Source organism: Physella acuta, unplaced genomic scaffold (assembly GCF_028476545.2).
Source record: "Physella acuta isolate Inbredline_101_S28 unplaced genomic scaffold, ASM2847654v3 ptg001490l, whole genome shotgun sequence".
Taxonomy (NCBI): Eukaryota; Metazoa; Mollusca; class Gastropoda; family Physidae; genus Physella; species Physella acuta.
Window position 1 is genome coordinate 60859 of NW_026733005.1, and position 18263 is coordinate 79121.

The 18263-nt window shown below is 39.5% G+C and overlaps 1 protein-coding gene across 1 annotated transcript in view; it reads left to right on the forward strand.

Moving 5' to 3' along the window:
• Positions 1 to 18263, forward strand: part of LOC131928359 (balbiani ring protein 3) — a 43042-nt gene that overhangs the window by 23273 nt on the left and 1506 nt on the right. The window contains exons 11-27 of the mRNA XM_059284367.1: positions 543 to 723; positions 1131 to 1199; positions 1597 to 1790; positions 1906 to 1981; positions 2712 to 2801; positions 2933 to 3034; positions 3168 to 8606; positions 10625 to 10690; positions 12255 to 12356; positions 12805 to 12915; positions 13793 to 13936; positions 14568 to 14804; positions 15163 to 15375; positions 15696 to 15842; positions 16507 to 16613; positions 17323 to 17514; positions 17947 to 18012. Of these exons, the coding sequence (XP_059140350.1) occupies positions 543 to 723; positions 1131 to 1199; positions 1597 to 1790; positions 1906 to 1981; positions 2712 to 2801; positions 2933 to 3034; positions 3168 to 8606; positions 10625 to 10690; positions 12255 to 12356; positions 12805 to 12915; positions 13793 to 13936; positions 14568 to 14804; positions 15163 to 15375; positions 15696 to 15842; positions 16507 to 16613; positions 17323 to 17514; positions 17947 to 18012 (7536 nt within the window). The remainder of the gene's footprint in view (positions 1 to 542; positions 724 to 1130; positions 1200 to 1596; positions 1791 to 1905; positions 1982 to 2711; positions 2802 to 2932; positions 3035 to 3167; positions 8607 to 10624; positions 10691 to 12254; positions 12357 to 12804; positions 12916 to 13792; positions 13937 to 14567; positions 14805 to 15162; positions 15376 to 15695; positions 15843 to 16506; positions 16614 to 17322; positions 17515 to 17946; positions 18013 to 18263) is intronic.

An 18263-nucleotide genomic window follows, 5' to 3' on the forward strand; every position in this document is an offset into this window, starting at 1 on the left:
ATAGGTATGGTTTTTTACCTTTAAGTAGGATAGGCAGGGGCGTAGCGAGGGGGAGGGGCGGACCGCACCGGGTGACACCATTTAGGGGGGTGACACCAAGGCAAAAAATAGCAAAATATATAGAGAAAAACGAGGGGGGGGGGGGTGTGCAAATCGAAAGTTTGAGGGGGGGTGCAAATCGAAAACTTGAGGGGGGGGGTGCAAATTGAAAGTTTGAGGGGGGGGGGGGGTGCAAATCGAAAACTTGAAAGTTTGTCCCCGGGAAGGGTCGCTACGCCTCTGGGGGGTGACACCATTAAGTGCCGCACCGGGTGACACCCGACCTCGCTACGCCACTGAGGATAGGTATGGTTTTTTACCTTTAAGTAAGACAGGTAATTAAGGCAATATTACTGTTACAACATAAACTGTTGTAATAATACATAAACGCCATCATAAACCCCGCAATAATCCCAACCGTCATCACATCCCACCAATCCACAAACGCCATCATATATCCCACAATAATCCGTCGTCACATGATCCACATCCCACCAATCCAGGCCATCCAGCAAGCACGTGATCGCGGCTACCCAGTCATCATCATCCGGGTTGGCACCGCCATGACGGATCAAGTTCTCTTGGTGCTATCCGGCGGGGACAGGACCAACGTCTTCAGCGTCAACTCCTTCACCGACCTGTTCTCTGTCCGGCTCAGCGAGATTCTGTGTTCCGGATACAGCGGTAAGCAACAAGTGCGACATCAGTCAAATCTTATTCGATATTTTTTGTCTCGAATAATGTAATAAAACAAACTACGCGCCATTGATTTAATGAAACCAACACCATAATTTTAAATAAATAAATAATGCGCATATGATTTTGTTAAGAAAACCAACAACACGACAGAGATTTTAGAAAACCAACAACACGACAGAGATTTTAGAAAACCAACAACACGACAGAGATTTTAGAAAATCAACAACACGACTCAGATTTAAAGAAACCAACAACACGACAGAGATTTAAAAAAACCAACAACACGACAGAGATTTAAGAAAACCAACAACACGACAGAGATTTAAGAAAACCAACACTGCGACAATGATTAACACTAACTTAATCGCCTATTCCCTCCCCCCACCCCACAGGTCAATGCCCCCTCAATCAACAATCTTGCAGGGCACCTTTCGTGTTCGACCAGCGAACCTGCGCATGTGGTGAGTATAAAACAAAATGGCTATATTTTAATAAGTTCATTGTCTAACTGTCCCAACCTTCTAGTTCTAGAGACCACGGTCTTGAAAATGGTTTTGTAACCCTAGAAACATTCTAATAATGTAAATGGTGGAATGTTGCAATTTTTTTTATAAAGGACGTATAGTCTCTTCTAAAAGCTTGGTACCTTGTGTTCCGAGGTTCGTTTTCACAAAAAAAAAAAAAAAAAAAAAAAAAAAGAGAGAATTAAATTTGTAATTTACAGAACAAAGAATAACTTCAAGGACGTTATAAATATAATACAAAAGTTGCAATACATTCTATACAACCAGACTATAACAAGTGTACGTGTAAAAACACCAATCGCACATAACTCAAGTTTATTATGTGTTTGCCCAGCCTGTTCGACGCCCTGTCCGAACGAGAAAACCCACGACGCCAACTGCAACTGTATGTGCGTGAACCAGTGTCCAGCCGGCCAGCAGCAAGATGACTCCTGCAGATGCTTCTGCCCCAACACCTGCCCGCAGGGAACCCGACAGCTTGAGGATTGCTCATGCAGTGCCTGTCCCACACGCTGCGACAATGGCCAGGTAAGTTTCCTTGGTGCTGAAATCCACCTCGCGAATTCATATTTTTATCAATCACAAACTGTTTTATAACCCTGCCCCTAATACTGTAACATCTGATATTTATCATTATCTTCAGTTTCAAGATGGCAACTGCGCATGTCAGTGTAACAACGTCTGCCCAGTGGGAACAACACGTGGTCCCAACTGCAACTGTGAGTGAATTTGTTTAGGCCTTATGCCCAAGAAATGAAATATAAAGCACCCGGGACTAACACGTACAGAAATCACCCTGTGCAATGAGCAATTATCCCATAATTTAAGACTTGCTACGATAATCGCATCAAAACGTATTTTATAATATAAACCTATGTACGAAAGGCTTGTCAAAAGTACAAAGAGGTTTCAATAATTTTAAATCAAATTATTAATAGCGACTAGTTTATCCATGTGATCAAGTCACTACGTCCGGTTTCTCTTTTGTTGTCCAAATCCTATATTTTTTTATTTATTTAGCTAGATCCCATGTTAACATTTGTTTACACTGATTCCATGTTTTATGTGCTTGACGAAATCTCATACTTTGTGTATGTTTGAAAATACCCCTATATTTTCGGTGACCGGAAAGAAAGATGCACAACGGAAAGCGAGCATTTATAGAAATTAGCAAAGAGTGACTACATGTTCACTGTAGCAGAATAAAACATATTTCCACGAAATATGACAAAATTAAAGTATATTAGAAATAATTAGTTTGTATTTGCGCATTGTTCTGTTTGCGCATTTTTCCGTTGCGCATTTTTCCGTTGCGCATTTTTCCGTATGCGCATTTTTCCGTATGCGCATTTTTCCGTATGCGCATTTTTCTGGGAACCATATTTTCATGTGTATAGCCAAAGCCCATGTTTAGCCATATCCCATTTTTTTTTTCAATCGCATCCCCAGGTGTCGATGAAAAGGGCGCCTGTCTGTTAACGGCAGCTGACTGCACTCGCCCCCAAGTTCTCGATACAACCCAAGTCCCTTGCCGCTGTGGTAACTATTAGTTTTGTGCTCACCTAAGCAGCCTTTATACATTTCAACATAGCTGTACCAAGTTAAAAGATAAACACGTATTGGTTAGTACTGGGTGGCGAGAATATAGAGATTTAAATTCCTTTCCCCAGCTTGTCCAAGAACCTGCCCTACAACCGCCAGAGTCACTGGAGTCTGCGACTGCACTTGTCTCGACACACGTCTCATTTACAACGCAACAACAAATTCTTGTGGTAAGTTGGTCTGCACGTCCACTCAACTTGGGATACGTTTCTTGCACAATAATCAACAGGAGAGCTCTGCCTATAAACAAATATGTTTAAGTCTTCACAGCGATTGTAAAACGTTTTTTTCTTCTTTGTACAGACGCCAGATGTAGAAATACTTGTCCGAGTGGTCAGCAACCGGATTTAAACAACAACTGCGCTTGTGGGTGCACGAACACTTGTCCCTCTGGTCAGTTTGCCGATGTGAGCAGAAACTGTCGGTGTGCATGCAGCAGGGCGTGTCCACCAGGTCAGTTAGCCAATGCCAACAACAGCTGCACGTGTGAGTGCAGCAACACCTGTCCTAGCGGGCAGATCCCGAACATCGTCAACAATTGTCAGTGCTCGGCTAGATGCACAAACGCGTGTCCTTCAGGGCAGGTCGCTGACCCCAGTAGGAACTGCCAGTGTGGGTGTAACAACAGGTGCCCCAGCGGCCAGACCCCAGACGCCACCACCTGCGCCTGCGTCTGCAATAACAGGTGCCCTACAGGTCAACGACCCGACGCCAGTCAAGATTGTGCTTGCGTATGCACGAACAGCTGCCCCAGCGGTCAACAGCCGGATGTGGCTAACGGCTGTGCCTGCACGTGCTCAAGGTCCTGCCCCACGGGTCAGTTCGCTCACCCAAACAACAACTGCAACTGTCAGTGCACCAATACCTGCCCCAACGGCGTGCTGGCAAGTGTCAGTAACAACTGCAACTGCCCCGGGTGTACGAATACCTGTCCCGCAGGACAAACTCCGAACCCTACTAGCAACTGCGCATGTCAATGCAGCAACAGATGCGCAACAGGGCAAGTAGCAGACCCGGCCAACAACTGCAGATGTGGATGTGCTAATGTATGCAGTGGGGGACAAACAGCAGACCCGAACAATGGATGCAGATGTACGTGCAGCAATACTTGCCCGAGGGGCCAGTTTGTCGACACCAGCAACAACTGCAAATGCACGTGTTCTAACGTGTGTCCAAGAGGTCAATCAGCGAACCCAGGCAATGACTGCAGCTGTGAGTGCTCAAATAAATGCTACAATGGTCAGCCAGCTTTGATCAGTAGGAACTGTGTGTGTGCCGATTGCTCAAACATTTGTCCCCAAGGCCTAACTCCGAACCCGAATAACAACTGTGCTTGTCAATGTTCGAATGTATGTCCAAATGGTCAAAGACCTAATCCAGACAATGGATGCGCTTGTCAATGCACAAATACATGTCCAAATGGTCAAGCACCAAATCCAGATAACGGATGCATTTGTAGATGTGCAAATACTTGTCAAAGAGGACTATCACCAAATCCAGACAACAGATGCGCTTGTGAATGCACAAATACCTGTCCAAATGGTCAAGCACCAAATCCAGACAATGGATGCGCTTGTCGATGCGCAAATAGATGTCCTAGTGGTCAAGCACCTATTCTAAGCAGAGGATGCGCTTGTGAATGCACAAATACCTGTCCAAGTGGCCAAGCACCGAATCCAAATACTGGATGCACATGTCAATGTCCCAATTCCTGCCAAACAGGTTATTCACCAAATCCAAACAGAGAATGCGCTTGTGAATGCACAAATACCTGTCCAAGAGGACTATCACCCAATCCAGACAACAGATGCGCTTGTGAATGCACAAATACATGTCCTAGTGGTCAAGCACCAAATCCAGACAATGGATGCGCTTGTCAATGCATAAATACCTGTCCGAGTGGTCAAGCACCTAATCAAAACAGTGGATGCGCTTGTCAATGCACAAATACCTGTCCAAGTGGTCAAGCACCAAATCTAAACAAAGGATGCACTTGTGAATGCACAAATACCTGTCCAAGTGGTCAAGCACCAAATCTAAATAATGGATGCAGATGTCAATGTACCAATTCCTGCCCAACAGGTCAATCGCCAAATCCAGACAACAGATGCGCTTGTCAATGCACAAATACAAATACATGTCCAAATGGCCAAGCACCAAATCCAGATAATGGATGCGCATGTCAATGCACAAGAACCTGTCCTAATGGTCAAAGACCAAATCCAGAAAATGGCTGCGCTTGTCAATGCATAAATACATGTCCAAATGGTCAAGCACCAAATCCAGATAACGGATGCATTTGTAGATGTGCAAATACTTGTCAAAGAGGACTATCACCAAATCCAGACAATAGATGCGCTTGTGAATGCACAAATACAAATACCTGTCCAAATGGTCAAGCACCAAATCCAGACAATGGATGCGCTTGTCAATGCGCAAATAGATGTCCTAGTGGTCAAGCACCTAATCTAATTAGAGGATGCGCTTGTGAATGCACAAATACCTGTCCAAATGGTCAAGCACCAAATCCAGACAATGGATGCGCTTGTCAATGCGCAAATAGATGTCCTAGTGGTCAAGCACCTAATCTAATTAGAGGATGCGCTTGTGAATGCACAAATACCTGTCCAAATGGTCAAGCACCAAATCCAGACAATGGATGCGCCTGTCAATGCGCAAATAGATGTCCTAGTGGTCAAGCACCTAATCTAATTAGAGGATGCGCTTGTGAATGCACAAATACCTGTCCAAATGGTCAAGCACCAAATCCAGACAATGGATGCGCTTGTCAATGCGCAAATAGATGTCCTAGTGGTCAAGCACCTAATCTAATTAGAGGATGCGCTTGTGAATGCACAAATACCTGTCCAAATGGTCAAGCACCAAATCCAGACAATGGATGCGCTTGTCAATGCGCAAATAGATGTCCTAGTGGTCAAGCACCTAATCTAATTAGAGGATGCGCTTGTGAATGCACAAATACCTGTCCAAACGGTCAAGCACCAAATCCAGACAATGGATGCGCTTGTCGATGCGCAAATAGATGTCCTAGTGGTCAAGCACCTAATCTAATTAGAGGATGCGCTTGTGAATGCACAAATACCTGTCCAAATGGTCAAGCACCAAATCCAGACAATGGATGCGCTTGTAGATGTGCAAATACTTGTCAAAGAGGACTATCACCAAATCCAGACAATAGATGCGCTTGTGAATGCACAAATACAAATACCTGTCCAAATGGTCAAGCACCAAATCCAGACAATGGTTGCGCTTGTCAATGCGCAAATAGATGTCCTAGTGGTCAAGCACCTAATCTAATTAGAGGATGCGCTTGTGAATGCACAAATACCTGTCCAAATGGTCAAGCACCAAATCCAGACAATGGATGCGCTTGTCAATGCGCAAATAGATGTCCTAGTGGTCAAGCACCTAATCTAATTAGAGGATGCGCTTGTGAATGCACAAATACCTGTCCAAATGGTCAAGCACCAAATCCAGACAATGGATGCGCTTGTCAATGCGCAAATAGATGTCCTAGTGGTCAAGTACCTAATCTAAGCAGAGGATGCGCTTGTGAATGCACAAATACCTGTCCAAGTGGTCAAGCACCGAATCCAAATACTGGATGCACATGTCAATGTCCCAATTCCTGCCAAACAGGTTATTCACCAAATCCAAACAGAGGATGCGCTTGTGAATGCACAAATACCTGTCCAAGAGGACTATCACCCAATCCAGACAACAGATGCGCTTGTGAATGCACAAATACATGTCCTAGTGGTCAAGCACCAAATCCAAACAGTGGATGCGCTTGTCAATGCACAAATACCTGTCCAAGTGGTCAAGCACCAAATCCAAATAATGGATGCAGATGTCAATGTCCCAATTCTTGCCCAACAGGTCAATCACCTAATATAAACAGAGGATGCATTTGTGAATGCACAAATTCCTGTCCAAATGGCCAAGTACCTAATCCAAATACTGAATGCAGATGTCAATGTCCCAATTCTTGCCCAACAGGTCAAGCGCCTAATCTAAACAGAGGATGCACTTGCGAATGCACAAATACATGTCCTAGTGGTCAAGCACCGAATCCAAATACTGGATGCACATGTCAATGTCCCAATTCCTGCCAAACAGGTTATTCACCAAATCCAAACAGAGGATGCGCTTGTGAATGCACAAATACCTGCCCAAGAGGACAATCACCCAATCCAGACAACAGATGCGCTTGTGAATGCACAAATACATGTCCTAGTGGTCAAGCACCAAATCCAGACAATGGATGCGCTTGTCAATGCATAAATACCTGTCCGAGTGGTCAAGCACCTAATCAAAACAGTGGATGCGCTTGTCAATGCACAAATACCTGTCCAAGTGGTCAAGCACCAAATCTAAACAAAGGATGCACTTGTGAATGCACAAATACCTGTCCAAGTGGTCAAGCACCAAATCTAAATAATGGATGCAGATGTCAATGTGCCAATTCCTGCCCAACAGGTCAATCGCCAAATCCAGACAACAGATGCGCTTGTCAATGCACAAATACAAATACATGTCCAAATGGCCAAGCACCAAATCCAGACAATGGTTGCGCTTGTCAATGCACAAGAACCTGTCCTAATGGTCAAAGACCAAATCCAGACAATAGATGCGCTTGTGAATGCACAAATACAAATACCTGTCCAAATGGTCAAGCACCAAATCCAGACAATGGTTGCGCTTGTCAATGCGCAAATAGATGTCCTAGTGGTCAAGCACCTAATCTAATTAGAGGATGCGCTTGTGAATGCACAAATACCTGTCCAAATGGTCAAGCACCAAATCCAGAAAATGGCTGCGCTTGTCAATGCGCAAATAGATGTCCAAATGGTCAAGCACCAAATCCAGATAACGGATGCATTTGTAGATGTGCAAATACTTGTCAAAGAGGACTATCACCAAATCCAGACAATAGATGCGCTTGTGAATGCACAAATACAAATACCTGTCCAAATGGTCAAGCACCAAATCCAGACAATGATTGCGCTTGTCAATGCGCAAATAGATGTCCTAGTGGTCAAGCACCTAATCTAATTAGAGGATGCGCTTGTGAATGCACAAATACCTGTCCAAATGGTCAAGCACCAAATCCAGACAATGGATGCACTTGTCAATGCGCAAATAGATGTCCTAGTGGTCAAGCACCTAATCTAATTAGAGGATGCGCTTGTGAATGCTCAAATACCTGTCCAAGTGGTCAAGCACCAAATCTAAATAATGGATGCAGATGTCAATGTGCCAATTCCTGCCCAACAGGACAATCACCCAATCCAGACAACAGATGCGCTTGTGAATGCACAAATACATGTCCTAGTGGTCAAGCACCAAATCCAGACAATGGATGCGCTTGTCAATGTGCAAATAGATGTCCAAGTGGTCTTCTACCAAATCCCAGCAATTGCATTTGCCAATGTCCGAACTCTTGCCCAAGTGGTCAAGTTGCGAACCCAGCCAACAGTTGCACTTGTGAATGCTCTAATACCTGCCCTAACGGCCAGCGTGCCGAGGTCATTAATCGATGTGCTTGTCCTGCTATTTGTACAACAACGTGTCCAGTAGGCAAAAGGCTGAACATAAATACCTGCAGCTGTGAATGTATCAACACCTGCCCCGTGGCGAGTACCGTTCAGGATCCCAATACCTGTGCCTGCTCGTGCAAAGACACGCTTGCAATCTACAACTCAAGTTCACAGCTTTGTGGTACGTTATTTTTTCTTTTCGTAATGGCTATACATTGTTACTAAACATATTCATATATGTTGTAAAATAGTATATTTAAGAAATACATTAACCTTAAAGCTAACATTCCGCTTTTTCATAACCTGGTGAGAAATGTTAAAGTTTTTTAAGGCACGGGTCACTAATATGGATCATCTTAAAAATAAGTTTGAAAACATTATTTGATACAACAGATTAGTAGGAAATGTATAATAAGTCCTAATTATTTTTATTTTGTATTTATTGAGTCATAGGCGATTTTCTCTACCCTTATACACATTAAAAAGAAAAACATACAGATTATAAAATTTAGGTACATGGTACATGGTATATATATATATATATATATATATATATATATATATATATATATATATATATATATATATATATATATATATATATATATATAAAGTGGTCGAGTGCCCGCACTTCCCTGCGCCGCTCGGTCATTTTTTAGCCCTGAGTAAAACCGACTAGCCATTTACATATTGCATGCAAAAAATTAGCCTGATTTACAGACGGTAAGTACCATAAAATCTGTGTTGAAAATACGACTGGTCAGTTTCGACCACTTTACACATTTTATATCAAAGGGGGGTCGTTAGGCAAAAGTTTGTTCGATATTTAGCTTATATAAGGAGCTTTTCACCCGTGGTCACTTTTTAGCACTCGCCGTGCGAGTAGAGGCTGAGCGATAGTTTATCCTTAAGGCCGATTAATTTTCCAGGTCTATGGTAAAAATGAGCCAGATGTATAGAGCCAAACTACCATAAAATCTGTTTTGCAAATAGTCATCGTTTTTCATCAAATTAACTATGTTTACATAGTGAATTCGGACCGGCCACCTCTGAAGCCCTTCCGAAGTTTTCCTGAAGATAGCGCCTATTTTTTAGTGACCCCCGCGGGTAATTCTACGACCTCATGAGTTTTGATTGGGTTTGTACCTGCAGATATTTGTATATATATGTATATATATATATATATATATATATATATATATATATATATATATATATACACACACATATATACATACATACAAAACAGTACTATGTTTGTATAAGGACATGTGGCCTCTGGTTAGTTAAACAGTGTTCCGGATTTTTCCCGAGGGTAGCACCATTTTTTTTCTGACCCCCTTCGGCCCATGTACATCCCCAAAAGTTTTCAAAGGGTTCCTATGTGGAAATGACCTAAGGAGTTATGAAGGTGTTCCTACATGGGAACTTTTTCTATATATAGTTTTGACCCCTCATCATGGACCCCAGTGGAGTAGCCAGGATCGTCTCAAGGGGGGGTTCCAATTTTTACCCGGGGACAAACTTTCGATTTGCACCCCCCCCCCTGAAACTTTCGATTTGCACCCCCCCCCTCAAACTTTCGATTTGCACCCCCCCCCCCCCCTCAAACTTTCGATTTGCACCCCCCCCCCCCTGAAACTTTCGATTTGCACCCCCCCCCCCCCCTCAAACTTTCGATTTGCACCCCCCCTCAAACTTTCGATTTGCACCCCCCCCCCCCCTCATACTTTTTATATATACCGAGGGGTCTATGGGGGGGGGGGGGTTATGACCCCCCCTAACCCCCCCCTGCCTACGCCACTGATGGACCCCGTGTTCTGTCGTCCCGATGAAGGAGCCTGCCAAATTTGAATCTTCTGCGGCGCCGGGAAGTGCCCGATCGGGCACCCGACCACTTTGCTTTATATAAATAATTTCCAAAATTGAAAGTTTTAAAAAGGGGACCTGACTTGGGTGTATTCACTGAAGCGATCCCTAACCACACTGAACTACGATTTTAATTTTATTTAGAAATAAATACTATTAATATATCTATTTCCTTCTATTACGATTTAAGTTCGTTTTCAGATTTGCTTCGAGATCTATTTATTTTTTTTTTAGCAGTAGGCTATTTATAATTTTTAAAAAAATTTAGTAGTTGCCCTATTTTGTGTACTAGATTTTATTATTTCTATCTATTATATATTGCTTTTGCAGACAAGGGCTTTTGCACTTTGACCTGCAGTGCCCCGCAAATCCTTGATGCTGCATCCTGCACTTGTGGTCAGTAGTAAATAACTTAACTATATTAAGTAGTTCCGTGTGTTGACTCACTTGGCACTTTCACTTGCTAATGTCTTGTTAACTTAGCTAGACTAGATACTAGATAGAGATCTAGATTCTAGATCGATCTATTAACTAGATTGTTTCTAGATCTAGATCTAGTCTAGATCTAGATCTAGTACTAACTTTTTAGTAACTTAGTTACTGAGTAGGCCTGAAAAATAACTTGGTGCAGAAAGTTGATATACTTTTAAATCTGTAGATTTTACCTGGTTTAATTTAATGTTAGATCTAGATCTAGATCGTCTAGGATTTTGTAGCCAAGATAGCCGTTTATTAACTGAATAATTCGATAATTCCCGCCCTTGAAGACTTGAAATTTTTATTTAACATCGCATTTTTCAAAAAGAAATATCGGAAATGTGTATTTTAAATTAAAATTATTTATAACGAGAATTAAAAAAACAAACAAAACAAATTGAGATAAATCTTGAATTCGCGATTTTCGGAAAATAGAGTTTAGGTAGAATGTAATTGTAAAGTTCACTTTTCAAACCTGACGGTCTATAGGGCAAGTGAGTAGAGTTCACTTGTTTCTGTGACCTCGGCATATGCAGAGATAAGGGGTCGTCCATAAATGACGTCACACTCGTAGGGGGGAGGGGGGTCCGTAATTTTGTGATGGTGTGTGATGAGGGGAGGGGGGGGGTGTTCAGATGGTGTGACGTCACTCTTTTGCATTATAAAAATCAATGTTAGAAAACGAGATTTGGCCGTCATTTCGCGTTTTCGAAAACGATTTAGGAAATGATCGAAATACTCTATGTTGACAATGACAGAGTTTTGACAAGATTTTGGAAAAATATAGATGTTTTTTAGGCTGAGATGTTACGTCATTTTAGGGGGGGTCTGGCTTTTTGTCACGACGTGTGACGGAGGGAAGGGGGTGGTGGTAAAAATCGTCGAAAAAAGCGTGACGTCATTTATGGTAGACCCTCTAATGTTATTGTTAGTAGTCTATCATTAATTAATTGCGTTTGGCCTGTTAATTTCTTTATTTTCTATGTCCTTAATTAATGTTTATTAAAAAATGAAAATAATTTCACCTAGGCCTATGCCTATTAACTAGTATTAAGTATTAGGCTAACGATAAGCCATTAGCCTAATGGCGCTAATGGCATTAGGCCTAACATTTAGGCCCTGACGATTTAATTTTTTTAAATCAATAATTTTAATTTTAAATACCCTACTAACTAAAATACATATATTTGTATATAAATCAAGGTATAGTACAGAATAACAATTTAACATGTAGACTATGTACAATGTATAAAATACTAACAAGGCAGTCTGCTGTGTTAATAATAATTATCATAGTTTTAAAAAGTGATAGTCATTTAATAGGATATATTTTTTGTAAATTTATTTAATAAATATGAATAAATTAATTCTTTGTATAGGCCTAGTAATATATTTATTCCTATTATTCTAAATACTTTGCCAAATAATTAAAACAATAGGCCTACTTTAAAAAATCATTTGACATTTATTTTATCCTTTACAGTTTGTCCATCACAGTGCCCTATCAATGCTGAAAGAAAAGGCACTTGTGATTGTCTGTGCTTTGATTCCAACCTAGTCTACAACAGTGCAAGAAATATATGTGGTAATTAATAGATCTGTTAAGTTCTCACTTGACCACCATGTCGACCATTAGGCCTACTGATTTTTTAAAAATTAATTATTATATTTTAATCAACTTGATTCAAATTGAATTAATTCTGTAATAAATGTTAAAACTTGTTTTTGGACAAGAAATCTTAAATTAATAAAGCAATTAATAAATTAATAATTGATCTATCAAAATATGCATCCCATAGGCCTACATTAGCCTACATAATATGTGGAAATTTGCATTGGCTACAATATGAAAATTTGCAAGTTTAACTGAGTTTTATTGGTGCTAACATTTTTTAGTAGGCTTAAACTTAAATCAGTTAGCATTAACATTGATTACTTGCTCATTAGCAATATGTATACTTAAATTAACAACTATTCTGCCTCCGCATAGGCCTACTGCATTTACAATACATTCTGCAAATTAATCTATTCAGAACGAAGACAGACCTGTCCGCAGAATTGCCCAGTAAACAGTATTCAAGGGTCTGACTGCTCATGCAAGTGTTCTCAGGGATTTTCTTTCAATCAGACCACCAGGCAATGTGGTATGTGAATTTTTGTGATAGTGTTTCAGCTAAGTTTCTCCATCTGCGATATTTGATTAATCCCTATGTGTGAAACAGATGATAAGGTTGTTTTTGGGTTTGTTGAGGAGACAATCAGTGCTTTTCCATTAAAAAAAAAAAAATCAAAAACTAAAAATTTAATTTTTTGGAAAAGTATCTAAGTGCAGTCAATGGATTTAGCTGTGACTAAAAGTACACGCTTTGTAATTAATGATTTAGATGTCTAGGTATAAAAAGGCTTATTAAACTTATTATATTAACTTATATATACTGACAATTTGTTTTTGACAAGGTATTATATCCTTAAACAGGTTTGGTAAATTTTCATCCAGGCTTCTTTTATGTTTTTCATTTTATTATCTTTTCCCGTTAGTGGCCAAGACAAATCGGGTAGATGAAGTAGAGTTCATCTTTTTCAGAGACTTCGGTATATGAAGGGTTAGTGTGGTAGGCACTATGCCCAGCTGCCTTTGTTTGCCTAATGTAAGTCAGGTACCCATCTGAGCTGGGTGGACTCAGGCACATTCTACGGACCTGAACCCTGATTCGAACTCGAGACTTTTGGGATAACAGTAGAACTCTCAACCGCTAGGCTACGCCGTCCTATGTTATTCATTTACCAGGGTGTAAAATTGACCAGATTTGAAACATTGCCATGGAAGTCTGTAAGCAATGTTGATAAACATTTTCAAAGATTAATTTCAAAATTAACACACACACAAAATTTTGTATAAATTTTTACATTGATGATGTAACAGAGTCTAGCATGTATTACTGTGCTGAAATCACTTTACACCTAATTAAAAAAAATGTACAATGTATGATTTATAGGCACATTGTATGTTTAAACCCACAGACCCTGTCACTACATATGCTGTCTGCTCACGTAGCGAACTGACATGTGAAAATAACCAGGTTGCCTACAAGGACTGTAATGGCCGCTGTTTCTGTGCTTGTGGAACTAATTTTGCTGGCCCTCGGTGTGAAATCAGAATTCAAGGTAATCAAAATAATCTGACTTCGTTAATTTTGTAATAGGATTTGTTCGTACCTTCAGTTTTTTAGAACCCATTTTTATTTCACATTTAATTGATTAAAGCTTCCATCAAGATATTGGTAGGCTATAGCTAGTATTTCTAATGCTAGAGTACTTGTAGGCTTACTTTTATTTATTCCTTGGGGGTTAGATTTAGTTGGGGCTAGGGTGGGGTCAAAGGTCAATATTAGTGGTAAAGTTAATGTAACATAATGTTAGCATTGAGTTCATATGCAATACCAGCTGAGATATAAAAAAAACACTTGTATAATGGTAAGCTGGTAAATTTAGAATTTTTTCTTTGTTTTTAGTCTAAATAATACTGTGCTACTTCATAACCAATTTAGATTTGATGACACACTGAACTTTGAGCCATCATCAGATAATAACTAAATATATAATACATATGGTTAAATAATTCATGAATCATTTCTATCAGCTATTTTGTATGTACCTAGCAAAAAAACAAACAAAAACCCAGCTTTTAATATAAACATGTTATTTTCTACAGCTAAAAATACAGCTTTTAATATAAACATGTTATTTTCTACTGATAAAAAACCAGCTTTTATTATAAACATGTTATTTTCTACAGCTCAGCTTTGTGACAACTGCTTCTATGACAACGGCCATTATCATGCTGGAGTGGTGGGATACTGCGACCTGTTTGTCAACTGTGTGCCCTCAGGGAACTCCTCCACAAGAGATCCTGCAGTGCGTCCTTCAGAGTTCACTCCCTTCATCATGTCCTGTGCACCAGGAACATACTACATCACCAGGCCCAATGGATGGAGGGGATGCGACTTTTTGGAGAATGGTATTTGTTTAGCAGGTGGGTTCAGCTTTTATTCTTGAAATTTTATTTTGAACTGTGTATGGATTAATAACAATTTAAATAGTCTTTGAAAAAATTATAATGGCTAAAAAATTCATTATGTTTAAGCATTATTAAATGATGATTTTAAATAATCTTTACTAGAATTGTATAGATAATGATTTTGAACCATAATTGAAGGATAATATGTGTTATAATCACGGTTTTAAATTTAATAGAAAAATAATTTAGTGCATTAGTTATATGGCTTTTGACTATCAAAATTTTATCTTTTGTTTTTCTGCAATTTAACTAGAAATGTTTTGGGCTTTGCAAGAGTACAATAGTCTTGACTAAATTACATTTTTGTGTCCAGACAAGTGCCAAACCATGGCTCCAGGCTCCAAATATCCAGACCCTGGTTCATGCCAGAGTTACTGGGAGTGTGACGCCAACAGGAAGCTCTCTGGCAAAGGCTGCTGCGAGGCTGGACAAGGATTTGATTCCAGGACTCAAAGGTGTGTGGCTAACGCAAACTGCCCAGTGACCTGCGGACCACAGGCACCAATGATCTGCAATAATAATACAGGTGAGACAGACATTTCTAAAAAAAGGAAATTGCTTTCTTCTGAATATATTTTAAAAAAAAGATTAGGCCTAAAAGCTTACTATATTATTATTATTCTAAAATTATAATACTGAAAAGAAAATTCTACTTACTTCCCTTTTAAACTTTTTTGTGTAATAAAATTATTAGTAGGCCTACTTTCAATATTTTAACTACTTTTTTTTTTAAAAGTAAAAAATGAAATAAAAAAATTGAGAAACTTTTTAAAAACTCTAAAATCACAAAAATATAAATGCTTACCCACAGAAATAATAATAATATTTCAAACTTTTCTACTTCAGTGGAGTGTCCATTTGTTGTCACCGCCAACGACCCCAACGAATACTTTTACAAGGAAGTGCCCTGGGCCAAGCTGAGATGTCAAACTGGAGACATTATGGATCTGACCATCTGCAACTGTAGACATTTGGTGGATCAGAGACCTCTTGGTAGGTGATCAGTTAGTGACCTTTAGGTAAAAGATCAGTCAGTGACCTTTAGGTAAAAGATCAGTCAGAGACCTCTTGGTAGGTGATCAGTTAGTGACCTTTAGGTAAAAGATCAGTCAGTGACCTTTAGGTAAAAGATCAGTTAGTGACCTCTAGGTAGGTGATCAGTTAGTGACCTTTAGGTAAAAGATCAGTTAGTGACCTTTAGGTAAATAATCAGCCTACTGGATATTTGTATTTTCCTTAATTTACAAGATTTATTGCTAAGTAAAACCAAAAGGACACCCATCTTAGTCAACAATCCAGCTCTGGTGGGTGTTTGCCAAAGTTTTGGAAAATGAACTCATCTAGGGAATAAATACATTTATCAAATGAACAGATGTACATATTCATCTTCTTTTTTCTTTTATTGGAGAATATTTCCTCCAACATAATTAAGAATTAAGTGTCAACCTGTTATGAACCATTTGGCCTGTTGACTTTGAATTCAGTCTGCTTTTCTTTCTGGATTTGCTGCAGTAGTTTGATTTAGGAGTTTTCTCTCTTAGATGGGTTGCTGTTTCTAGCAAACTAGCTTCATATGCCCAGGGTCCAAACTTGGAACTTTTGAGCTCCCCCCCCAACCTAACATTTAATCTTTATTTTTTTCTCCCTCATTCCCCAGCATGTGACGCTGTCATCAACTTCACATTTGAGACCGAGGGCGTCACAGAGGAGGATCATGTCCCCAGGGTTCTCCTCCCTGGCATTGGCTCGGTGGCTAACTTTAGTGTAAGTTGACACATGCTGTGATTTTATAAATAAGTAAGCCAACTGACTGTGTTTATAAATGAATAAGCCAACTGACTGTGTTTATAAATGAATAAGCCAACTGACTGTGTTTATAAATAAGTAAGCCAACTGACTGTGTTTATAAATAAGTAAGCCAACTGACTGTGTTTATAAATAAGTAAGCCAACTGACTGTGTTTATAAATAAGTAAGCCAACTGACTGTGTTTATAAATAAGTAAGCCAACTGACTGTGTTTATAAATAAGTAAGCCAACTGACTGTGTTTATAAATAAGTAAGCCTACTGACTGTGTTTATAAGTGAGTAGGCCTACAGAGTTTATAAATGAATAAGCCAACTAACTATGCATTTATAAATGAGTAAGCCTAGTCATTATACATGGGGAAACCTACTGTCTGTGTTTATAACTGAGTAAGCCTACTGTCTGTGTTTATAAATGAATAAGCCTTCTAACTGTATGTTTATAAATGAATACGCCTACTGCGCTTATAAATGTGTAAGCCTATTGTGTTAATAAATGAATAGGCCTACTGTGCTTATAAATGTGTAAGTCTATTGTGTTAATAAATGAATACGCCTACTGTGTTTATAAATGTGCAAGCCTATTGTGTTAATAAATGAATAAGCCTACTGTGTTTATAAATTCATAAGCCTATTGACTGACTGACTGTGTGTGTTGTTCAATGCAGGGTTCAGACAACATAGTCTTCAAGTACTTTGCTGGCTCAGGGTTCTACACCGACTACTTCCAAATCAACATGAAGCTCTTTGTGCCCCACCCTCCCACTGGAAACCAGAGGGTTGCCGTGGCAACCAATGCTGACTGCAGGGTGAAAGAGTCTGTGTCCATTACCATGGACAGCACAAATTTCTATTTTAAGGTGAGGCTCGTGATCCCTACCTCAGGGATTATTCATGTCAGAACTGTTTAGTTTAAGTAGTAAATTATGTTAGGGGCTGACCATCCTTAAGTTTGACCACCGCTCTCACCCGTCTCCATCTTGGTCTTAAATTTGTGAAGCTACTAACACAACTTTTTTTTTTATAACTTTTTGCATAAACCTTACTGCAGTTACCATTTTTATCCAACTTGGTGTGTGAAATAGTTAATGAACAACTTTTTATATCTGCTAGGCAATTTATTCTATTGACAAGTTTCTTAAATAATTAATTAATCTTATAAGAATCAGTTTTAACTATTTTATGCATACTAGTGGTGTAAAATGTCAAAGCTAGAAATTTAAATCGTCTTTCCATGCTTGTTATTTTTGTTTTGTTTTATAATTTACAAAATATATCAATGGTTTCAACAGATTTATCAACTAGAATCAGACACACCTTGTGAGATAGCTATTCCATTTGCTGGTCTTGCTGATAGGGTAAGTGTTTGTAGATTTATATATACAATTCGTCACCTCAAGGAAAAGTTTTGAGTTCGAACCTCTGGGCAGATGGTGCTTGATAGCTGGGGACAGCAATATATCAAGGCAAGAAAACTCCAAAATGGAACAGTGCTGCCTTGTAATTTGTTATTGAATAAACAATGGCTATGGAAGCATATTTGAGTCAACTGGCCATATGATGCAAAACATGTTGACACATAATACTTAATTGTGTTGGAGGAAATTTC